The sequence below is a fragment of the Limulus polyphemus genome, unplaced genomic scaffold (assembly GCF_000517525.1).
Source record: "Limulus polyphemus unplaced genomic scaffold, Limulus_polyphemus-2.1.2 Scaffold954, whole genome shotgun sequence".
NCBI lineage: Eukaryota > Metazoa > Arthropoda > Merostomata > Xiphosura > Limulidae > Limulus > Limulus polyphemus.
Window position 1 is genome coordinate 167,825 of NW_013666564.1, and position 26,782 is coordinate 194,606.

The window sequence follows — 26,782 nt, forward strand, 5'->3', positions numbered from 1 at the left end:
GTCTCAGAGACCGAGCCCGTGTCGAAAGAGTTAATGACCTATCGCGTTATATCCAAATTCGCATTAAATCAGGGTTTCACTGTAGTAATAATCTATATACATATATAATAATGGAAATATGACTGTATTTTACAAAATACTAGTCTACTAAAACACAGCCAAGACAGATCACTTTGTAAAGACTAAAGGTCAGTTTTATATTATTGGATACGGCAACATGAAAGCACATGTGCTGCATCATTGTAACTTCTGTACTGTTAGCCAGGCATGGCTGAAAGGTCAATATAATAAAAAAATATACATAAATGTTCAAGGTTATGAGATTTAAGCTATTTAGTCTAAACATTTATGTTTTTGTGTTATAATCTGTTGTCATTCTAGAATGAAACAGGCATAATTTATATATATATTTCCTCATTTTTTATGGTGCTTACAAGATCTGTCAAATCTATTGAACCTGTATAGAGATTCATTACAGAAAATAATAGATAAAATATAAAGTTTTTTCTTAATAAATGTTTGACAAGTATCTGGACATTATAAAGATTTTGCATGTGAAATTTGAAAATTTTCTGAATCATAAAAGTATTTTTAATTACTTTTCATTTTGGATAGGCAACATGCGAAAAAAAACAAACAAGGCACGAGAAAAACATTGCTTAACATGCCTTAGGACTGAATAAAATAATTTGATATTTTGCGAATGAAAGCATTGTAATGTTTACTGGTATTCTGTCAAATTTTGTTAACATATGCTAACTAATTTAAAAGTTATAGCAAGAAAACTCTAATAAGCACAAAATGATTACAAGGTAAGTCCCAGGGACAGAGATCGTGCTGAAAGAGTTAAGAGATTTAGTTTTAGTCCTTAATCCATATAAGAAGCTAAAAATGCAAAACAGTTTTATATAATAATTAAATTAAAAATAATAAAAGTAGTTATGTTAAAAGTGTAACCAATGCTGTTAATGAGAGTATCATTAAAAAATGGAGTATACTTATGAAATACGTATAGATTATTGTTTTCCTACATGTACTAGCACAACTTTGACATTCCTTGATGAATTTCACATCCATATATATATATACAAAACTTGACACAATCCTCCCTAACAATGAAAGCCCCTTAAGTGGCTCAGACAGTGTAAGTTTAAAGTAGGATGACTGGAGATAAATTACTATGACCTGTTACTTATTTAGCTATAGCATCAGCTAGCAGGAACGTACAGATAGTACAGAAAAAAACTAATGTCTATGAAGATACAAGATGACAAATAATAAGAATAACAGAATCACACATTAATTAGGAAGAATGTTACTATTCTAATTGAAATATAATTATGTTAAATGTAACTAAAAGACAAATAATATCCCCAAAAGAGGGCTGAAGCCCCTGTTTTAACCATTTGCACGATTATACAGTAGTGTATTGTCTGTCAGTAAACACTAAAATTATGTCATATAAGGGATGCTTAACATTGCAATTTGTACTATTGTGACTTGAGTAAAATGTGCACGTGCCATGAACCATGAGAAGAATTATGCCCTCTGTAGGCTACAACATAGAATGACATATGAACTTCAAAAGCAAGAAATAAAAATATTTGTTACTTTTAATTTTGGTTTTACTTATTTTTGAAACAAAACACTTTCAGGGACCCTGCAGAAAGTACCTCTAGTATACTAAACATACTATGAAGTGTGCCTTTGAAAACTAATCAGCCTTAAACAAAATTTGATCCAAAATGACACTCAACAAAACTTTAAGTAATTAAATTCTTTTAATAAATAAATGTACTTGAGTTTCTGTTTATTCTCTTTTATGGTCTTCTAGTGTGAAAATTTCTAAGTATTTTTGGTACTTTCTGGCCAGAAACAAAAATTATAACGAACATTTTAAAAAAGTATGTGTGTGTGTGTGTGTCTATGTATACACACACACACACAAATATATATTTATTAATATTTCGTAAAAAAATTATAAACATAAAGATTTCAAAGTTAAAATGATTAACTGTTCCTAATTTTTGTTTACTTTGAAAAATTTATTAGTCAGTATGTAGCCATTCTTGTTTTTAAACCAACAGGGAAACAAAAATGTTTTAACCGAATATGGTCTTCTCCAGGATTAAATCAGGATTTGGTGGAGGGATGGAATTCATCAGATAAGAAAAATAAAACAATTTTTTTTTAAAGTAGGCCTTCCTGTATCTTTGGACAACAAAACTGAAACAAAAATTTCAGATTTTCCAAAACATAGGTGTATAAAGTTTTTTTTGTTCATTCATTACGATGTTGTGTAAAAGAAGATACAAGAAGCATCACCCAAACAAGTACAGTTCCTTACACACTTTCTAATGATATATATTTGTAGAATACTGGAAATAATAACAGAAATACAAAAGCAATAAACATACTTTATCACAGAAAATACAAAAGGAAACAAATTTTATGATATACTAGTATTTTGTATGTGAATATGCAGATCATTATATCTTGATTTCATGCTGCTATACAATTTACTAATGTATATACATTTATAAATACACTTCTCATAAGTGCCTCTCCAAGCAACTGGTAATAATGAGGGAGGGGGAAAGAGATTTCAAATATCATTTATATAAAATTCTTGCAATACAATTATTTCTAACATTGTTCTTACAAGCATTTGTACTTCACCTGTGAGGTACATTAGACAGTGAGCATATTACTAGTATACTGTGCTTTGTTTAGAGAAGAAGGACTATAACCTTTAGAACACACAAAAATAAGCAATGAAATAATTACCTTCCAAGGATCTAGCTTTCCCTTTTCTTTCTCTACCTCAGCTTTCATTTTCTGCTGATTTTCAGGAGTGAACTCTCCTTCTGCAAGTCTTTTTTGCCAGTCCTGACAAGCTCTGGCAAAGAACTCATTGCTAAGAGCAGATGCACTCAACCTAACTGAGTAATCTGGACCAATTACTCGGTCTACTGAAGGTAGAAGTTGGACCAAACGATACTGGTAAAGTGAAGGTAGGCTTGCAAAAGTATGTTTGTTAATTAATGCTTTCAAATTGATGTTAACTAGTATTGAATCTGGAGTTTCCACATCTATGCACCCTTTCTTGGTTTGAGCAATTTGGGCAGCTGTAAAAAAAAAAGAGAAAATACAATTTAATGAGAATCAACAAGAGAATTACAACTAAAACAATTTATATTTTCAATAAAAACTGTCCATGAGATCTATACTTGTTTATAAAATTGTTTTAAGACAAATCTCTTAACTTATGCACAGCTGAACATAATAAATTGGCAAACAAAAATTTTCTTCATTATACTCATAAATCATTGTTTGCAAATTTATTATTATATTAAAATAAGTACTTCTGTATTGAAAAATAACTGAACATTTTAGAATTTCGTGAATAGCAAAACATAAAATGGCTGATGTTTTAGTAGACTAGTATTTTGTAAAATACAGTCACATTTCAATTATTATATGTAATATACGTATATAGATAATTACTATTTAGAAATAAGTTCTTAAACATATTTTTCTTAAAACATATAACGGTAAATAAAGAAGTAAAGCAAACAATTATCTCTTCTAGCTACAACCTTTGTACTCAGTTGATGCTTGACTTTGGTTGCTAAGCCTCTTAAAATTTCGCACGTGGAGGATATGAAATGAAATAATATTTTTTAGGTTGTATATATACAGTTCAATGACCAAAAAATCATAAATTACTACATCAGTACCATAGAATTCTACTATAACTTATCAAGCTTAGTAACTAAGCTGTATTTGGGTCTAAAGAAATACGAAATTTCGAGCAGACTAAAGACACAACCTACCTCCTTGAAATCTTGGTTCGAAAGAACAAGATGGCACCCTAACACATGAAAATGGCTGAGAAAGCCACCACGGGGACATTCTGAGCTTTCTATTGGTTATTCATACGTTATATATTGAAGTAAGTGTATATAAGGGACTGTTTCCAAAAATGATAAGAGGTGAGTGGGATTACTGTGTTTGATTCACATGAGTGATATCTCAGCAAATAGAAAAGATATGAGGTTCTTATTTTAAATTCTAGCTTTTCAATATCGGTAATTTAAGTTCGTAATTCGTACGAAACTGTAGACTTTGTATTTTGACATCACAAACATCTAATCTGAACCAGTTCTGAATTCAATATACCACGTGACACACAAAAATTGATGTTTAATTGTTTTGTAATATTTACTTTTAAAATAAGAAATTGAATAATGTTTAATACTAAAATTTGAATTATAATCTACAGTTTGATACCAAACTTATTGTCTGGAAAGGGTTAATTATGTGAAAATAAGGTAAGTATGATGTGTATATTTTTAAAGTATTTCCCACCAACTTTTAGTGTCAGTGTTCTTGTACTTACATGATATTAAACAGGTACAACAACAGTTCACTCTGCATTTTGTTGTGGAAAAGATGAAAACATAAGTTCTGTAGCTGGAAATCGTATTTAATAACTTTTTGAAACTTTCAATCTGTTATGAATATTGTATTATAAAGGTACTAAAAATTGTAATTTGATATAAAAAAATCATCACGGCCATTTAACTAGTGTTCTTCTTGCAGATATTTTCTTACAGGTTAGAAATCTGATAAACTACAAGCAAATGACATTAGTGTTGAGATTTCATAGAATTACTTTTATCCAAGGGGTAAAAAAATATACATATATTTACGTATATACTAGCCTACATCAGGACTTTACACCATCAGTAGCACAACAGTTAGGACAGGTCTACACTGAGAGCAAAATCCCCCAATGTGCAAGGAGATGACTGTTGTAGACAATCAAACATAAGTAACTGAGACTAATTTCTTAGATCAGATCAAAATCTATACCTATGCTTGCAATCATTACTTTGATGTTTGCTGGCCATGCATAAAGATTCTTTCCTTAGTACTGTTAAATACAAGCATAATTTACAGAAGTAATTGTACCTAGTAACTTAATTGGTTAGAACACTTCAAAAGTGCCACTCAGATGATCAATAACAATTTGAAAAAAATGTGTTTAAAATAGTATACATGAAAATTAAGAAGGCACAAATATGTTTCAGCTAATTTTATAGCTTGTGGAATGAACCATATGACATGATTTACACAAATATAACTTGAAATGATAGGTTAAAACAAGCTTAAAAAGGATATTACATTCTTACAGGCAAATGTCATATTTCACAAAGGGCTACATGTGCACAGTTGTGCTTAATTTTAACTAAAAGATTTGGAGGGAGCCTAGTTAGTCAACATCACCTACTGCCAACTCTTGGGTCCTTAATTTTAACTAAAAGACTTGAAGAGAGGCCAGTTAGTCAACATCACCTGCTGCCAACTCTTGGGCTACTCTTGTCTGACTTAACAGTGCAATTTGATTGTCACTTTTACAATGTACCCATAACCCCCAAATTGCAAAGTGCATTTTCAAGTGACAGACTTGGAAACAGGTACTCTCAGATTCACAGTCCAAGCATGCTAGTCACGATGCCACACCCATAGACTAAGTGAAACTACTCATTCTTATACAGACATGTAGCAAATACAGTAGCACAAAATGTAACACAAAAATGCTAAAGTAACTTAAAGACCAGCCTACAAACATCACAACATCAATTCCTTACTGCACTAACACCTGTGAGCTTCAATACATATATGATCTTAAAGATAGCTGGCAGGAAATATTTTCACACCTCATCAAACAAAAAATGTTTAACTATGACTAACAAGCTAAACTTGACATCAATTTTTTTTCAGTTTTGTTTCAAATGGACTGATAATAATGATTTCTATTAAAACTAAAAAATAAGCTTTTTATGATTTCCCACAAGTTTCCAAATTTCATTACACCTACTTTATAAATTTTTTACAATACCAGCTCAACTTACCTGTACTTAGTTTCTTGTTGGAGCGTTTTCTTGGCTATGAAAAAATGCAAGATTAAAATAGAAAGATCAGAAGTCTGTAAGAACCTACTTTATACAAGATACAAACAAGTAATCATGCTGAGAATTAAAAACACATGGGTCTTTGGGCAAATATTTTTCTTTGCTTGTTGTGAAAATTGACAAAGAAAATTCAGATATATTTGTTTAATGCTTTAGGAAAAGATAGAAATGTTAAAAAGACTATATTTCATTATTAAAAGAAGTTACAAAGATTAAGTAATATCTAAATGTGAATCAGTTATTTCTAATTAACATCTGATCAAATCAAGCAAACACAAGAAGTAAAAATTCCCCCAATAATTAATACAACTTATAATGATTAGAATACATTGTTTCATCAGTTGGGCACCCTCTCACCTAAAAGTATTTATTTCTGACTACCACATGTAGTAATTAGGCTTTCCATCTGTTTCAGAACATGAAATAAACATACTTAACAGTAGGTTCATTAGTATATGAGAGATAGTATTAAACTTATAAACCAGTGAATACTACAACACCAGCTTATGGTAAACTTGTGAAACTTACACTTAATTCAGGAATAGTATTAGCATTGGAACTGTATCAAAATGTACATCTACAACCTAGTACTTTTTCTGTATTTTTAATGAAGTTAAATGTTAACTGTACTCAAAATCTAAAAAATATCTCCCAACATTTGCAGATTCAAAATTAAGCTGTAGTGAACACATATACACGAGTTATCACAAAGTTTTCTCTGGAGACCCAAAGATTTGATAAAAAAACATTACACAAACTGTTCAAATATAAATGTAAAAATTACAGAAAATCATTCAAAGGTAACCAAAAATAATTAATAAAGGAGTTTAAGTCAAACTGGGAAAGAGACTATTTTGAATCATTGACAAAAAAAGAGAGAGAGAGAGAAGAAGAAGAAGAGAAGAAATGCTGGATGCTACCAACTATGTTCTTACTATTCTGTTCAGCAGTATATCCCTACATGCAGCTGCTTGCATAACTAATCTCTGATAAATGAAAAAAAGTACAAGACTTGATCTATATTTGTGATCAGTTCATCCCTCTTAAATAATCTGCTTTTAGAAAACACCACGCTCACTAGCAATTCTGAACTATTACAAATCAATGGCTGATTGTTTTGTTTAAAGAAACAGAGACATTGGATTTTACTTTCTCATGTAAAATAGATATAAAATTATTACATATCACTTGGTAAAATCAAGTTTTTTTTCTATCACAACTTGGTGATGAAAATATTATGTATCAATCATTTAAAAAACATTTGTGAAATCATGTTTGTTTTGAATTTTGTGGAAAGCTACTTTAGGGCTATCTGCACTAATCATCTCTAATTTGAAATACATGACTATAGGGAAAGCAGCTAGCCAACACCACTTACCACCAACAAATAGTGGGATTAACCATCACATTATAAATTGCCCACAGCTGAAGGGGCAAGCATGTTCTAGGATGGTATTCAAACCCAAAACCCTCTGATTTCAAGTTGAGTGCCCTAATCACCAAGATATGCCAGACCTGTGAAATCATTTGTCACTTTCTTGAAATCATTAAAAATACTAATTGTAGGAAAATGGATTTTAAAAAAGAAGAAAAGGCATACTATTACACATTAGTTACATGCATTAATCATAATGAATAACTTACTTTCAAACTACTACCTAAATAAAAAAGAAGTTGGATTAATGAATATCTTTCTCTGTTTTGTCTAAGATAACAAAGAACCAACCTTCAAACTTAACCCAGGGATTGAAGCTAAGAGTTCTCTCATTGTTTGTGGCTTACTGTATGTAGATGACAGATCTTTTTTCTCACTGTCTGACATACTGTCTTCATCCTTGTCCTGATTGTCTTCCAAACTGTTTGTGCTCATAATTCCTGAACATCAATAAAAAACATTATTAATTTAGTCATTCAAGAAATTTAGTAATAGAATATTTTCTCTTCTGTGAATTTTTTCTTTTTAATATACATATTTATTACTTACCAGTTTGGACAATATAGATGTGATACTTTTTAATTAATTATTTATGAAAAATATGTATTATGTCCCTAAAATTGAAATATATAGATCTTTTCATTTGCACATTTAAATTATGTGAAATGCATTGTATTAACTCTTTCAGAATGGGCATCATTTTGTATGCATGTCAGGAAATTTTAGTGATTTACATTCAAAATGTAAAATTACTTTCTTATCATACAAACATAGCTAATAATCCAAATTTCAACATTATGTAAGTCTTAAGTTCTTAATCTTATAAGGCAATATTAAAAAGAAAATCCCCAATTTCCCCCTAGTGTGAGAATTGTGACATTTGTTCTCAAGGTATCCCCTATTTCCTAATTTATTTACCACCCCTACAAAAAGTATGAAATATAATTTATATTACTCATTATAATGTAGTCATCACTCATGCAAAGAACAAATTTTATAGCCTTCAATTTTGTTCGGGTACATACCGTCAAATAGAAAATTAGACCCCTTTTGCCATGCCCACTTGTTACATCCTCTCTTTAAGAAATTGCTAATAGTTCTCTCTGATGTTTAATACTATATTATTTATAACCAATAGAAAGCTAAGGTTTTAATCTATCAAAAGACGTATCGTATTACAATATTTTCTGTACAGAGAATTGTGAATTTTGCTTCTAGTCAAACATCATTCTCACAGGAAGCACATAGTTGAGCTTAGCTGAATTTGTAAAGGCTCTTGTCTTTAGTTAGAGTTAGCCATAAGTGACAGTGTAGTAACTTCAATTTTATTATTTTCTTGACTCAGATTTGAACCAGAAAACTCTCGACCTGCATACAAGTGCTTTACCGAGTTAAAGAGTTAACCCACTATCAATTATAGTAGGCACTTTTTAACAACTAGCTCAAACTACCACATTCTTCCATTATCCAGAACAATGCCACATTTTTTTCTTTTCAGTAATTTCAATTTTATTTCTAATATTCTTTTATAAATCCCATTAGGAATCAATAAAAGGACACTTTCTAATATGAACTTTCTAGATGAAAAAGTCAAAAAGTGAAGAGAGACTCTGGGACTATGCCTTGAACCCAGGAAATATGGCTAACAGGACTAGTGTTCTATCAGTGAGCTACCTTAAAGTACAAGCTGTCCCTGTTACTGTTCACCCATAATGCTTTTTTGTTATAAGTATGATCATCATACTACATTCTGATCAAGCAATTAGTGGATTGATTTAATACCACCCAACAAATTATGCAATCTATGACAGACTTTCATTTACTTTATTTTATACAGCTTGTCTGATGAATGATACAGAAGAATAGATTTGTAGCATCAATGATACATACTTTTCAAATCCTATATAAATATACATTCACTGAGGTGAATAAAAGACAACTTAAAATACCATACATATAATGTACACTCCACCAATAAAGCCTTTACTTTGTTCTTTTGATCTACTCTTGTTCACGGTTATTTATAAGAGATGGAATTCCCAAAACAACTATAAGCCAGTGATGAGTGGTGAATCAAATTATAGGTTGGGCTTCATATTTATAGTTATTTTAAACAATTTGACTGCTGAACAAGTGTCTCTTGTGAGATCCAAGTTTACTTTCTACCAACACTGTTCATAAAATCTAATATAGGTAAAAAATATGAAACATGGATTAATGTATTTATATTACAAGAAATAAATATATTCATATCTGTTTTCGTTAATGAATAATAACTAGCATGTAATGATTATGAGGTTAACCACACTACTAGGTTTTTATTGCCAAATTATACTAATTTGGATATTTCAAACATTTTTCAACCAAGGTTCATTTACTATAATGAAATTCTCTAAAGATTGCCACATTTATACTTTACATTATGCAACTGTACAAAGAATATTTTTAAAAATGGTTAAACAAATACATTTTTATTTGTGTGACAAACTGTAATTTTATATATACTGAAAAGAAAAAAATACAGTGTAGTAAAAACATTCACCAAACAAGGATATAGGATACAAAGAGCTTTCAAATCTTTAATACGTACTTGCTGAAGACTTTGGTGGAGGAGGAAGGGGTTTCATAATAATTCGTGGAATTGGTGGTGTAGAGTTACTACTGGCAGCAATTGCAGTGTTTCTTTTTCTTCTCTTTTGTTGCTGCCGTAAAGCATGTTTGATAGCTCGTTGACTGTGACTTTGAGAAATCTATTGGAAAAATTAAACTAAAACTAGTACATGTGTAATAGCTGAAGTAACATATATGACACCATCAATGAACAGCTAAATAATAATTCAATAAGCTCATATTTAGATACTACTGAAACAGACATATACAAGCAGATCATCTAATACTTTAAGTATTATTTTAGTCCAATGGTTCACATAAGATGTTACATTGACAAGGCTGTCTTATTATTGCTACAGTAGGGTTTATATCAGTTCATGTACATTTTCAAAAAAAAGGCCAAAGATACAGTTAAATATATATAAATAATCAGAATCAAGAATTTATATTCAGCCTGCAAAAAATAAGCATCCAAATAATGACAAAGTGTTATAGATTTGAGAGAATCGATAAACAGTACTCATCAAGGAGAAGAAATAATACTTATAATGTGTTCACATGCTTAACCCAGTGCATTTGACAACAGCTGAGTGCGAAGTAGTACACATCAACAGCTCAAATCACTTATTATATATCTTACAAAAATACAATAAATTTAAGAAATCTAATCATGCTTTTATCATATTCATTCATAAATATCTTAAACTAACATTCAGCTATCAAAAAATGTTCAAACATTAGATAGCAAAAAACAAAACAAAACAAGATTACTTATATAATTTTACATGAAAACTGGAAAGATTGAAATTAAATAGGACTTTAGTGCTTATCATCTTTTGAAACAGAGTCCTTGAAACAGTTTTTTCTTCCTTTACATTAATGTCAAAAATGTCATCAGACAGATGATATTAATTATCATACAACATAAGGATGTGTAAAATGAGCAAAAAAACCTTCATCTACCTTGGATTTCACTTTTTTGCCAAGATATTATTTCACTGAATAATCATGCTGCTAAATTACCTGAAGCAACAGAGTAGTGCATAGATACCCAATCAATTATTACAATTTTGTTCTTCTGATATACTACTCTGAAAACGTATGCAAATGGAATTGAACATATAACAATTGTCAGGTTTTTATAAGGCCAGGATTCTTTACAATAGGTGTCTGTGACTTGTTGGTGATAAATTTCAATGATAAACAGATTGCATACAATCCACTTGTTTTAAAATAATATATTAAAAAAAGTCAAACATATCTACAAAAACTCGTTAAAATATTGGTTATCACAGTTGTATCCAGAGCCTTAAATAATTGTCTTTTTTTGTCAAAGTACACACCAGTAGTTATTTTAGAACACCCTTTGAAAAGACAAATTATTCTCCTCTGTCTCTGTTATTACAATACAAACTGTGAAATTCACTTAAGAAATTGTCACTATCTGCACTTTATGGCCAAATGCACAATCATGCAGTCTAAGTTCACCTTTTTTTTCACTTTCACAAACTTACTTACTTGTACTAACTTGGTCGCCTACATATATATTACCCAACTGAGGCATAGAACTTTCTACAAAATACAAGATGTTATGATGTAACAATACTCACTTTAAGCAACAAGAAAAATTCAGAAGGTTCAAGTAATATGACAGTAATTCACAACAATTGAATTACGCAACAAATGATTCGTAAACAGTTACGTAATCAAATCTGTGATAAATTATTGCTTCTAAAAATACTAAATTTAACACGCGTGCTTTATAACTATAAATCATAACTCTCGTATTAAATTTAAATGAAACAGTCGTGTATATCTAACAACAATGATCAACATATAGCTCAGTGAAAAGAGATACAGGAACCATATCCAAGTAACTACTAAAGTCAAAGTTGCTGGATAAACCTGCCAAAGAGAACCACACTTGATGACAAAGTTTTCTTGAAGTATGCTTAGCCAAATTTGTAATAATAAATTGCAGATACAGCTTATTACCAAAACTGTATTTTCTAAAATACAATTTCAAATTTAACTTTTCTTAAGACAGAACCTGTAAGTGGAACTTATTACAACTAGCAACATTAAATTGCAGGAATTAGAGCTTCTTCTATCTAGATTACCATAAAAAACAGCAATCTGCTTAACAAGTACATAGCATACTAAGAAAAGTAAGCTGTATTTGTAAGCTATAAAATTAGGAAATTAAAACTGAAGCACTAGCGGCTAAGCCTGTCAAAATGTATTTAAAATGTACTAGTTGGAATGAAATGTACTGTCCTAAAAGCAGCAAAAGCATAGTTTTTGAATCAGTTATGCTCACTCTACCAACACAATTTATTAAGTCCCTATGAAAATTAAATGAGATGGCTAATGTTTTTGTGTGGTCTTTATTACAAATACTAAGAACTAGGGAAGCTTCAAAGAATACACTATAAAATCTAAAATATTTCTGCAAATAATGTCTTATGTTTGATAAGGAAACTGATAACATTTTATGAAATATGTGGCTCATGTAAGAAGAAAATAAAATGCTTTGCTCTTGAATAAAATTAAAAGAAGAGTAGGTCTAAAATTTGTGATAAAAATCATGTAAACTTCAAAAAATATTTTATCCACATTCTTCTTAATTTCTACATCTTGCACAAATCACTTTCCATGACATCTAGAATTCAATACCAGAACTTGTCAATTGGGCTGGATGATGAGAGACAAAAGATACTCTGAAATGCTATTTATATGCACAGTATAAGACATTGAGAACAACTGAAATTCCAAAACCTAGTGAAGCATTAAAACAAATAAACCTAAAATCTGTGATAAAAAATCACATAAACTGCATTTTTTTTCACATTCATCTTAATCTGTCTGTTTGTTGATTAAAAATTAGAGGTAAGTAAAAATAATATTTCAGATTTAAATGCTTGTGGTACAATTGAAAGAACTCTGTATTTCTTAGACAAGAAAGCTATAAATTGTGAATCATTATGTATTTTCTGTAGATTAATGATGGGAAGTTTCTCATCACATGTAATAAACTTCTGAAATGAAATTTGATTTTTCACTGAAAATTTAATAACAAAGTGTTTACAATACAAATGTGAAATTTTGTTCCAATCTAGTGGTATAGTAGTTTCTTTAACAGAACCACTGCAGTTCCACATGATACAGTGTATTAATTCAGGAACGTATCTGATACACAACGAACACAAAGATAAATTCTAAAACATTTCTTAAAAAAACTCAAACAAGTTCTAGTTTTAAAATATTTTAAACAACATATGTGTGGCAGAAAACACAGTTACTCATATGTTAGCAGAGACAGAATAATTGTAACACTAATGTACTTTACCTTTCCTGGAGATGGACTTCCAACAGGTGATGATAAAGGAGAATGAACACTCTTATTCAAACCCAAGTCTGCCATAGAGTTGGCTTCTTCATCACTTGATAATTTTCTCTTTTGTGTTTTTGGATAATCTTCAAAATTTCCATTAAAAACTTTAGTTTTTTCACTTAAACTTGTAGTCCTTTCATTTTTAGTTAGGCTTTTACTGAATGAGTAATCCAAATTAGAAAGCATGTCCCCACCACTCTTCAAGTCTCTTTTGTTTTGTACTTCACTAATAGTTGCACCAGTGTCTACTAATTTGGATGATGGACGTGAGTTGGAAGGCTTATTGTAACTAGGAGGTAGTTGAACACAGAGAACTGCAGAAAACAAATAAAAACAAAGTTATCATTTTTCTTACCTGAAATGCATTTCAGATAGTTACCTCTTTGCACAACAAAAGGATATTACTTTCTGCCACTGCCATGAAGATTTCTGCACACACACCTTAAACAAAGATCCTACCCCTACATGTATTACTGTGTATTGCAGCCTGTGATGAAATCATCATCAGACTATAGTTATCCACCAACAGATGAGAGACATACCCTCCATGCACAGTAATTCCCAGAGCACTAGCACTTGAACAAAATGGTTCATTCTTGACAAGGCAAAATATGTATGTGGAAGGATTTATGAGAGGTTGTGCAAAGAAGTGAGTAATTATCTGAAATACATTTTCAAGTAAGGATAATGTTAACTTTTAAAATGTTTACCCACCTTTCTGCACAATAAAGAGCTAAAATCCCACATTGAGAAGATGGTGGAGGGGCATTGCATATAAATAAATTAACGAGATGAGCTTATTTCTCAAAAAATATATTCAGAAAGGGAAAACCCCTGGAATGTGTCACCAACTTGAGTGGAGGGCTAGTCAGGCATCACTCGGTTGGAGACCAAATTCACCTCAAGAAGGGAACGCTCTTTGCCAAATGGAAGTGACAGATGAAAATATATTTTCCAAATGATGATGGTTCTAAAGTGTCGTATACGTTGGCTGAATGTAAGATTGCTTAACCAGCCATTAGCTCATAGGCAGTTGGTTGAGCATGAGTACGTAGTGTGACTAGGGCAATAAGTCAGGCCATTTTTTATTTGAGAAATACTTAAATGATATCCTTACCAGAATAATGAGGTGAAGAGAGAACATATCCCAGACCTGCATCACAAGGAGAACGAAAGACCTACCTGGCTGGACTAATGACTAGGAATGGTTTGGTTCCTACCAAGTAGTGACTCCACTTGATTTCATACCAGTGGGATTAAACTGAACCCTCCAAGGACTCTTCATATCAATCTCCCCAACAGCTTTGGAATGGGGAAGCAAGGGTTTTCCCTCACTGCACCAAAAGAAAACAGGAGGAAGGAAGTTGCATGGAGGAAGAACCTCCGAGAGATGCTTGGACTGAACAGGAACATTATATTTGCATAAAGTTCCATACTGATAGACAGTGCAATGGGTTACAGCGAAAATGAACAATAAGCACTAACCATATATGAGGGTAGACACACACCTGATACTGTTGCTTTTTTTATTATTATTTTTCTTATGATGTATGGCTTGGAAGAGAAAATATACACTGCTGAAGCAGTCTTGTAAAAAAAAAAAACATCTCAACAGTAGGCACTGAGCAGGGGCAGATGGGCTTAACACTTTTTGTACTTTCCTGCTTAATGCAGATTTTGAAAGAGTACTATTACCTGTGAGGCATCACTGACCACTTAGTGGGTTTCATCATATATAGTATATTAATATATAATGTTGATGAGAGAGCCATAAAAAGAACAAAACAATAACAAAATAATTAAAACTCACCTTGCTAAGGTCTCTAAGAAGACTGAAGAATGATGAGAGAGATGAAACCACCATGTAATGTTGATGTGATAGGGGGAAAAGCATGAGAGATAATACGGATCACTAAACATATTCCAGTGTTCTGCCAAAATACACTGAAAGTAATGCATGTGGGCATGTCTGAGAGAGAAAAGGGGGGGAGGGGGCTCGATTGAAGACGGAATACCCAAACAAACCTCTCTTGCAAGAAAGCAGGAGACATGAGAGCTTTGATAACAAGAAGACATAATAGAAATAGCTGGGTCTACTCTGCAAACAAGTTATAAAAGACTCAAGTGAATCAGGTACTGAGTGAGGATCAATAAAGACTTGGAGAACTTGACTAGTCATCCAAAACAAGACACCTCACTTTCTGAAGGTGAAGGGAGGTTGCATCCTCTTTGAACAAAACCAGTCATCTATATAGTAGTGGAAATGGAAACCCAACAAATGTATCCTCCTTGCAACTACACTCATGACCCAATTGAGAACATATAAGGCCATAGCTAAACTTAAGGGAAGGACCAAAATTGAAAAATTCAATTATCATGGACGAACCTCAGAAAGCAAAGGGCACAGAGACAAATAAGGATGCAAAGAAAAACATCTGAAACAATGACTTTGATCATCCACAGCACAGGAAAGAACACTCACCTCAGATTGAGAAAACCAACCACCTTGAACCAAGGGATGACCAAAATTTGGTTCAAGGAGGAGAGACGTCATCCTCCTGTCTTCTTGAGAATGACAAAAGATGTGAGCAAAAACCCCAAGAGGAGTTGAAGATCTGTTCCACAGTGCTCATAACCCACAGTCTTCTCTTAAGTGCCGAAGGTTTATGAGATCCAGAGGAGTGGAAAGACAACTGGTGAAGAAGAAGAAAGAAGAATATAGCAAAAAAGAATAGGAAACGTTCATGGGAAAGCACTGTGCGAACCACAGATCATCTGCAAAGGGAGTTCACAGGTAAACAAAGAGGGAGAGTTGAGTTTCCACCAGACCAAGGCTGAGGGGCAGCTCCAGAAACTAGTCATCTCCGTGGTCCACGACAAACCAGGAGAGGGGACAACTCAATGAGACTTCTGTGGATGAGAAAATCAGGAAACCAAAGTAATCTGAGAAAACTGCTGACAAGGCAGTCTCAGCTAAAGTTTCCACCTCCAAAGGGCTTGTCTTGAAGGAAAGGTGCCAGACAGATGTCTCTGAGATAAGACTGAGGAAGTCAAACACCCAAATGTAAGGCATCTCAACTAATCAAATCCTCAAAACAAAGAAATCAAGCTAACTGGGACACAAAGGAAGAAAAAAATCTAAAGCAAAGTGGAAAATAGGTAGGTAGGTACCAGCTTCCCCAGTAAAGCCATGAAATGAAGGTGAAACATGGATAGGTAGCAAAGAAGCTGAGTAAACAAGTGATGACAAAGTGCAGATGGAGAGTGAAAAAGAGAAAAAAATTGGAGGTCTCCAAGCTGAAAGAAAATGTTCAAGTGATGGAAGCATCAAAGTAGCCTCAAAATTCAGCAAAATCTAACTGGAGAAAGAGAATAAAAAACATCTGTGTAATCCAAGTAGTGAAGAATGAAGATGATATTACCTGATCCTTGCCAGGAAGAGGGAACTAGAAAACAAAAGCAGGCATAGAAACAACATTAGTAAAACACATCGAAAAATGGGGCATGCTCAGCTGAAGTAATAGAAGTAAGAGATCTGGATTCAAAATTAAAATGGGACCAACCAAATGGTGCTTTCAATCACAATACATAATTGGATGATTCCCGTTAAGGAATTTCAAAGTCTCAGGTGATTTCAGAAATGTGGAAACATGAATGCATAACCCAGATATCCAAGAAACCATTTTTTTTAAGAAACAAAAATTGAAGTGGTATGTCTAGTGAATAGGCCTATTTTATTGGCCTAATGATCACAGTGAAGGGTACTTAATGAGACCTTTATGCTTGTAAGTCATGTTAAAACTATGGGAATTAGTATTAAAGAAACTTTACCACAAACAATGGGACATGCCACAAAATTACAAATTTGATTAAAAGAAAAATATCAAACTGCAGATAATATGATTCAAAGTTTGAACTAGAATGTTTCAAATCTGGCATCTTTCTTTCTCATAACCAAGAAAATTAAAGAAAGATCACACTGTCAGTGATAAAAGTTTAAGATAATAAGCACAAAAATGATGTTTATTCTTAAGGAAACATGTATGAATAAAGCGGTGTGAGAGAAGAATGAACCTTGATACAAATGCTGGTGCTCATGAGGATTTCTGCACATGGAGTACATGTTGCGTCCTACTGGTGTAAAGCTATAATCTAATGATGATTACATCATAGGCTGGCACAATAATATTAATGTACTAGCATAAAATAATCATGCTCCTCTGCGAGATTCTAAGGTCCCTTCATGATTCACATAGGTCTCAATGTACCAGTCAAGCATATCCATTATCTTAATTACTTCTACAGCTACCCCAATTTGCCAATTCTTTGATTGATTTGTCTGTTGCCATTTTTCCAACTTAATTCAATTCTTTTTAAAAACAAATGGTTTTAATTTAGATTCTTTTTATTCTCCAATATTATCTGATTCATATTTTTCTTCCCGTTGCTTGTTGCCATTTCCCAAATTTAGTTCATCTTTTTTTTTAATTCTCAGATTTGTATTTTTATTCCCATATTTGCAGGAAACCTCCACATATTGTTCACTCAGTAAGTGAGAATTAGAAAAAAATAAGATATTTTTCTATAGACCTTCATGGAAGCAGAATAAGGGGGCTTAAGGGCTATAAGGCAAAACTATGTGGCAAAAATTGGCCAAATTTCTTTTGAGTCAAATCTAAAAAATAATATCCAGATGCGCACCCTCAGAATCCCTTAGTATGCATGGAAAGTTTCAGGTCTCTAGGTTCTTTCCTCTTGGAGCTATGGCAGTCACACACACACAAACAGACAGGCTCTTTTAATATTAAAGATGTAGGAATAGAAGCTTCATTCAAGGTTTGTGGTATGTACAAAAATCTTCATGGCAGTGGCACAATATAATAGTTCTTTGTTGTGCAGAGGTTAGTAAACACTTCTGAAACATAAAATCATTTTACTATAGATATAATTCCACTATATATATAGCAAATGATGTTTTCCAGAAAAATATTGACTCATAATGCAAGATTAAAAATTAATAAAAAACAAAGAATATTTTTTCTCAACTTAAACTCAAAATATTAAAGGAAGTACATTACATTCTATTTTATTTTTAGATACTAATAAAGTTAAACAGAGTTACCTTGATTGCTTGTTTGACAGTGCAGTATGTAATAGTCTATTGAGTATAGAAGGAAAAATACTCAAAATAAAGAAAAAATTAATTACTTTAGCATTAAAACAGTCAAAAAGATGGTTTATTTTTTTATGTATATTTAATTTCAAAATGACTAATTGCACTAAACAAGTGTTGTGTGCAGTTTCTTAGGTCATTTTATGATTACAGTAAGTATGACCTCAAACAACTGCTTTGCCAATAAATTTTTTGAATCTGTTATAAACATTAAAAGTTCCATAACAAAAGCAGATATTACAAAACTATTATAAACAACCACTAAGTTTGCAGCAGTTCTTTGGGCCACTCTTCTCCTCAGTCTGAAAGTATATGGCCAATAGTCTGATCATTTCCTCACCCTTACTATCAGCCGCTCCAAAATTTTAGTTGCCCAAGTGACCAATTTATTTTAGTTTATCCCCCTCCCGATAGGCATGCATGTTCCACAAGTTGAGTACCACTGCAATAAAGTCCAACTAGATGCTCAATAAAACTGCAGAAAGCAAAAAATTCTATCTGTATTCTTTCTCCACCTGATTAATATTGAAACATAAATGGCAAAAAACCTATAGCTACAAATCACTAACCACATCGCTAATGAATTTAGATGCTGGTGCAGGACACTAGTTAATTAGCTTTTAACTGTTATATTTAAGACATGTCCATCTTTTTTCATACATTTTTCTTTTTCTTTTTTTGTGCCTTCATGAAATCTAACATTAAAAATAAAAAAACTCAAAACAGTATATATATATACCTTTCTGATTACAGATAGATTTTGTTTTGTTACTACTAGCCTCCTCAACATCTATCTCTTCTGTCAAGTCTTCTTCAACATCAATAACTAAAGCTCCTTCAGGTATCTCACTCTAATGGAAAACAATATTGTTCTAAAATAAATGTGAAATATTTTTCTCCAATACAGATCCTGTATAAAATGAAAATTCAAAATTTAAGAAAAGCAAATTTTATAAGATATACATTAAAAAAGTCAGGAATTGTAGAAAATGAGTAATTATTTAAATCTTGCCAAATTTGAACTGTGTCAGTACGTATTAATGTTTACATGAGAAATGCATGTACACCGAAACACAATTTACAAACTTGAAGTAAAATTTTACAAAGCAAAGTTATCTATTCTAATAAAAAACATGTTATACAGGACAAGTTGTGACATAACATGATCAAGTATGACCATACAGTTTTGGTGATCAGTAAACATTAATATGCCAACAAGACACTTTATGAAGAAAGTATTTTTAACAAAATTAATCACAAATCATTTTTTTCTTTTGGAAAATATAATGAAAAAACTATTAATTTGTAGTACAGGCTACAATGTATACAGCATTACACTCTACAGTATTTACTATATACTTAATTTTTACAATTAGTTTTTCTTATCAAAAAAGTATTACTTAATTGTAGAGAACAATTTACTTATGATGAGTCTTTGAAAACAGTAATGAAGTGACTGGAGATTTATACAGGATATTTATATAACATTAACCATTTCCATGTCTACATTCTGACTAAAAAATTTCTAAACCTCTCTAATGAGCTGAGTGATTAACTTGATTAATGTGAAAAAATAAACAACTAAATTAAATTAATGTTTCCAATTATTCAAATTATCCAAGTAATCACAATATTGCCATTATGATTTCACATTATTATTTTTGATTAATTTCAAGTTGTTCAGCTAAATTGATTTGTGTCATGACCAGACACAAGGTATTCATATTTGAATACAGCTTTGGGAGTATTCATACTTGTATTCATATTTAGTGAATGTCAACTTTTGTACTCATCAAATTTATAGACTGTCACTATTACATCTACAGCATGTTAATTTCTCTTTCGGTACAAACTTTATTTCTACAAGAAACTTTCCCATGGGAACGAAGTTTGTACTGAAAGAGAAATCAACACTTTTCTGTACATAAAACAATGTAATATGTCATTTAATAGATGAAAACCATTGTTTACTATTGGTTATAAATAATATAGTATTGAACATCAGAGAGAACTACTAACAAATCCTGACAGGTGGGTGTATCAAATGGGGTCTGACTTTCTATTTGACAGCTATGTAACCAAACAAATTTGAAGGCTAGGAATATTATGCTTTACATGAGCAATGACAATATTATAGTAAGTAATTTATGTTAAATTTCGTACTTCTTGGAGGGGTGGTAAATAAATTAGAGAAGAAGCCTAGTGAAAAAAAAGTCATATTTTTCACACTAGGGAAAATTCAGAAATTTTTTTAAATATTGCCCTGTAGAATTAAGAACTTAAAACTTCTTTACTATTAAAATATGGATTATCAGCTAAAATTTTATGCTATTCTAATTGGTATGACATAAACAAAAAATAGTTTAATAAAATTTTGAATGTAAGACACTAAAACCTTTTGTCATGCATAGTAATGGATACCCATGGCAATAGGGTTAATACGTGTTATATGTGATATCTGATAATGCATCCAACATGATCAAGTCATTCTGCTTGCCTGCATTTGAACTGCAAACACTACCTAGCATAACAGATTGTAATAACTCATCTACAGATAGTGACTCAGAAGATCAACTTTTGGATGAATCTAAATCAGCTGACAATATATCCAAATCTATTCCTGAACATGACCCCTGCTTTTCCCACATGCCACAGCTTGTGGTCAGGGATGGCATGAAAAAAACTGGATTACTGCTGAAACTAATTAACAAAGCATCAGCCATCCTGTCCTAAATTCAAAAATCAATGGAAGCAACTGATCTTCTTGAGGGAGATGGCGGAGTTCAGTCAGTAACACCAACTCGATGGAACTCAGAAATTAAGATGATTAAGTCTTTATTGAAGATTCCCCAGGAGAAGTTGGATCATCTAGATACTGGTACTTCGAAAGTTATTTTTGTGATTGAGCTGTGCTTGCAGATTTGGAGACAATGCTGACACTTTTTGAAGAGACAACAGATTTCATCCAGGGTCAGAACATTGTTTCCCCCAGTTATGTAGTGCCACGTGTTTATGGGCTGATTACTGAGATTGACAGCATGTAGTCCAGATATAATTTCAATCTAATCAAAAACACTTTAGGTGTGACAAAAAAAGGGGCAGCCAAAAAGGATTTAGTGTCTGATTTAAAGGAATGAAATCAATATTGGCAGCCAAACTGGTAGCTACACTTATAGCATCAATAAGAATTTTACAGCAAATATTCATTCATTAGTTAGCCAAACAACATTTTTTGTTCTACTTGGGGCACACTCAATCCATTTTTGGGTGCACCTTTTTTCACATCTAAGGTGTTTTTATATTAGATATCATGACTTTTTTGTCAATACACACCAACAAACTACAGCAAGTAAAAAGTGTCACTCAATAGTAACCCACATTAGCTTTAGAATCGCAACCATATTATTCAGAACAGCCCTGTACTTTACAGAACCAAACAGACCTTTACATTATAGAACTAACCAGATTCTTTAAAATATATGGTAGTAGTTCCTCCTCTCTAAAAGTGTTAATAGCTTCCTTTACAGTAATGCATGGAATTTAGATTAAGTTTCTTGTCATCATCCCCATGTAATCGGTACAGCCATATCAAGCATCGTTATTTATGCTAATTGCTTAAGCTAATAGCATGTGATGCTAAACACTCTTTAATTAATATAATTTTATAAAATTTAGTAAATTTGTGCTGAAAAGTTATCAATCAATAATCATTAATAACCATCCACCTGTACAATTCTTTTGAAAACTTGGGCTAGAAACTGCTAATCTAGTTTGCTTCGCCTAACCAATACTTGTGTATCTGCATGTCCTTTCACCTTATAGTTTTGCTGCTTTAATCTGAGTGGCAAAAAACTAAAAAGAGTGCACTTTTATAATTAGGTGAAGCTCACGTGACTTTTTGCATGGATGTGCACAAAATATTTTGTCAGATTTGAGAGGTTTCTGTTGAATAAATTTGCACATGTGGCTTATATTTACATCAAATGAGACTCCTAATTGTAGGTTGAAAAGATCTATCAGCGTACCAAATTTGAAAAAATAAAAATAAAAAAAAATTGCATTTTGAAAAATAAAAGTATAGAAATCTTATTGTCTGCTGTTTTATTATTACTGCATATTAACTGACAAAGTATTCGCGAATCCATTCCGATGTATTTGTTTGCGATTACTTAGCATTTTCCAGTTATTGTTTTTGTACTTATAAAAATATGACGTATTTGTATTCCAATACTGATTTCCAGTATTCAATCCATCTCTGGACATGACTTGGGAAAAAATCAACTAGCCAAAATTAGTGTTTCTGATTATTATTATTATTTTTGAATGTTCCACCTATTTTAGACACATGTGAGAATAATCGATTAATGAGCCCAATGATTAATTGATTAGCAAAATTTCACTAACCTCTCAGCTCTAAGTGTCAATATTAGCATGAAATGGCTTAAAGTGAATGAAGTACAAATCAAATAAGGTATTCTAGCATGTATTTCATTTTTCATCCCTCTTTTTTTCCACTAATAAACATTTTATAGTTTAATGAAGAACTTTTGCTAAAAGCTAAGTGACAAAATAATGTGTGAAAAAATAACACAACTGCAATATAAACTTGTGCAAGTAATAAAGATTGAACTGTTTTTTGTATTTTTCAATTATCTTGTAAAAAATTTTTTAGTCCAATAAGTTAACTCATGATATGTTACTTTATATAAAAAAACAAACTTTAAAGCTAAATTCTTTAACACAACAATAAATCTGAGTATAGGATAATAATAGAACAATCAACAGATGACAGATTGACTACAGCTGATGCAAATAAAAATAGCTTCTAAAAATCTTTAACTTAATTCAAAAATTATTAACACATGCACTGCAATTTCAAGCAAAGTTTTATATTTGTTCAAGAATATTGCTTTCATTGTATTAGTGCCCTCTAAGAAAATCAAATTTTTTTAAAGTTGTGTAGTGTAAAAATACATACAAAGTTAGAATTAAAAACAAAGAGAGAGGCAAAAAAGCATGTAATGATTTGTTTATATTTCTAGAGCAGTTATGATAGTTCTCACCTTCAGACCAAAAACACTATTTGCACCAGACACTCTGTAGAACACAGCACTAGGACCTCGAGACTGTGCTCTCAAAGCTGCACTCAAGCAAACCAATGATCCTGAACCACTGAAATATCAATTAAAAAACATTAAATGATAAATTTGATACCTATTTCTTCAGTAGCATTTAACAACATTAGCAATCAGTTGATGAAAATATTTCTGATCTACAGTAATTAACAGCTTTTGAACATACAATGTTTACTTGGCTATATATGATTATTAAACTAGTCCAGGTAAGAATTCCATAGCAACACCTATGTTTCTTTAAAGTTATTGTAGCTTTATAGTGTTTCTTTGTTGTTGTAACAAACAAATGTACCATATAAAACTTTTTAAATACAGAGATTTACTTGTTTTACTATTTGTCACTTGAGGTTTCCTTTTTTCATGTTTAGATATGTTATACATTACTTCTTTCTTTGTAAATAATGGTTAGAAATCATTTCCTGACCAAATGTTCTTGTTATTAGATTTTTGGCTTTGTGATTTATGTATTCTATGATGTTATGTGATTTCTTAGTTTCATGAATGTTGCCATTTGGTGATATACCTTATATGTACCAATTAATTATTGCAATAGTTTCATTTTGGTTAATCTATCTATACTATAGATAGATGGAAAATATTAATCATAAATGCTATTGTTCATGGGTAGATGTAAAGCTTTTAAATTCCTTTTTCTTATGATTTTATTTTTTAATACATTTCTTGTATTTTTAATGAACCTATTTTATATTTACCCATTATTGTCAGTGATATATATAAGTGCATTGTTAACAGTTTAAACTCTTCAGAGTAATGCAGAAATTTGGTTAAACATTTAAACATTTTTTTCTTTGAAACTTGCTTTCCCTGTTTTTGTTATTGCAAACCTATTAATGCTTTCTGCCAATATCATTAACTTTAAACTACTGACTAGAGAGGAAAGCAACTGGCTGGCAGAACCTATCATCAACTCTCTTGACTACTCAACAGTTAAATAAACTAATTTTACTGTTTTTTATATTATATTTCTAATTTATAATTGTGTAACTGTATTCTTTAATGTTGTAATAAAAAGGCATGGATCTATAAGGTCCAGTCACCTTTGTTTTTCAGGAATTGATAACAATACTCAATGTTATTTGAGCAGGAGCGGGTCTTGGTGATGTACCCAATGCCCCCCCCCCCACTTATTTTTCTTTTAGAAATTAATAAATATGTTATTTAATGTTATACAAGTAGGCACAGATCTAAGCAATCCAGTTAAAGCCCCAACTAGTAAATGAAAATTTCTAAACCAATACAACAATATGGGTATCATAATGCATGGAGACGGCTTGAATGGGTATTGAAGAAAAACCTTCAATATTAGTTTAACATAACAGCAAATGTACAACGTATCGACAAGGTTTTGTCATCATCAGGTACAAGTAGTTTACATTAAAACAGACACACACACACACACACACACACACACATATATATATATATATACACACAGTATGGAACAAAGAGGTCACATGACCGGATACTGTTGCAAGACTTGGAAAAGATATCTTGGCACCCCAGGGTGTTGGTTTAGAGTAGGGTTGTTTTGTTCAATTAAGATGGATTCCTTGATTTTTCGTTTCTTTATGTTTGGCTCTTTGTTTAAAATTACTGTGTTTTTAATAGATATACTATGTTTTTTGAGTTGCAATGATGGAAACATGGGATGGTGTTTATTGTGTTCTGTGAATCTGGTTTCCAATTTTCTTCCTGTTTCTCCAATGTAGAATCCTGGGCAGTTATTGCATGTTATTTTGCAAACGACGTTGGTATTGTGTGATTTTAAATAATTTTTGTTTAGTAATGATTTTAATTTAGAGCCAGGTTTTTCAGTGAATTTGACGTTGACAGGAATATTGTGTTTAATGGCTAGTTTTGTCCAGGTGTGGATAATTCTTAAGCTGGTTTCAGGGACAAAAGGTAAACTGCAGTGTAATGTTGGGTTTGTTGGTATCAAATTTGTTCGTGAGTTGAATTTTGTTGTGGGGAATGTTGGAAAGTTTTTCAACAATAGCTGGTGGAAATTTATTGGTGTGAATGAAGGATTGCTTTATGTGGTTGATTTCTTCATTTATGTAGTCTGTTGAACAGAGTCTTGTGGCTGTGTTTATGAGGTTTTTGAGAGTATTGATTTTTGGTGTGGTGTTATGAGTGGAATTCCAGGGGATGTAGAGGCCAGTGTGTGTGTTTTTACGGTGAATTTTGGTTTTAAACTGTGTGTCTGATCTAATAATTTTGAGGTTAAGAAAGGATAACTGTTTATTGTTTTCTTGTTCTATGATAAATTTGATGTTGGGATGAATGGAATTTGTGTTTAAAGAAAGTTAGTGTGTGTTCTGTAGAAATGAAGCCAGCAAAAGTGTCATCGACATATCTGTACCAGTATAGTGGGGGATGAAGCGCAGAATGTATGGTTTGTGTTTCAATCTGGCAAGAATCGAATATATTGGCAAGAACAGGTGAAACAGGATTACCCATACTTAAATCATCTATTTGAAGGAAATGTTTGTTGTTGAAAATGAAGTTGGTTTTAGTCATTGTAAATTCTAAGAGAGAAGCAAAAAGTATGCTGGTGATGTGCATTAACTTGTTGGGGTCATTAATGTAGAGGTTGAGTGCAATATTGCAAGCTTCATTGGCGGGGACTTCGGTGAAGAGTGACACGACATCAAAACTAGCCATTTAGGCTTTTGAATTTAGTTGTTCTAGTGTATATTTGAAATTGAAGGTATCTTTAAAAAATGAACCTGCAGATGTTACATATGGTGTGAGAGCCCAGTCTATGTATTTGCCAAGATTGTAGCTAATGAATCATAAGTGTACAGTATAGGTAGTAGGGGGCAGTCCTGTTTGTGTGGTTTAGGAATGCCATAGAGTTGTGGTGTGCGTGAATCAGTTGTACATAGATAAAAATAAAGATCGTCAGTAATTAAATTATCTTTTTTCATTTGTAATAAAGTTCTGTTTAATTTTTTGTTGTGTGTGTGTGTTTGTTGGGTTATTTGGGATGGCTTTGAATTTCTTTTTATGGAAAGGATGTTGTTCATTTTG

General features: G+C 31.7%; 1 protein-coding gene across 7 annotated transcripts in view; it reads right to left on the reverse strand.

Moving 5' to 3' along the window:
- The window catches only part of LOC106461421 (putative Polycomb group protein ASXL3), a 71,904-nt gene that overhangs the window by 27,142 nt on the left and 17,980 nt on the right, over window positions 1–26,782 (reverse strand). For 4 of the 7 annotated variants that reach the window (XM_022388375.1, XM_022388380.1, XM_022388376.1 and 1 more), the window contains exons 3-9: window positions 23,657–23,765; window positions 19,333–19,444; window positions 13,376–13,734; window positions 10,007–10,166; window positions 7,708–7,856; window positions 5,922–5,955; window positions 2,788–3,128 (exon numbers count right to left, since the gene is read on the reverse strand). In XM_022388375.1, coding sequence (XP_022244083.1) covers window positions 2,788–3,128; window positions 5,922–5,955; window positions 7,708–7,856; window positions 10,007–10,166; window positions 13,376–13,734; window positions 19,333–19,444; window positions 23,657–23,765 — 1,264 coding nt within the window. Of the gene's footprint in view, window positions 1–2,787; window positions 3,129–5,921; window positions 5,956–7,707; window positions 7,857–10,006; window positions 10,167–13,375; window positions 13,735–18,933; window positions 19,177–19,332; window positions 19,445–23,656; window positions 23,766–26,782 lie in introns of those variants that run through there. The other 3 variants (XM_022388377.1, XM_022388379.1, XM_022388378.1) reach the window with 3 other exon arrangements.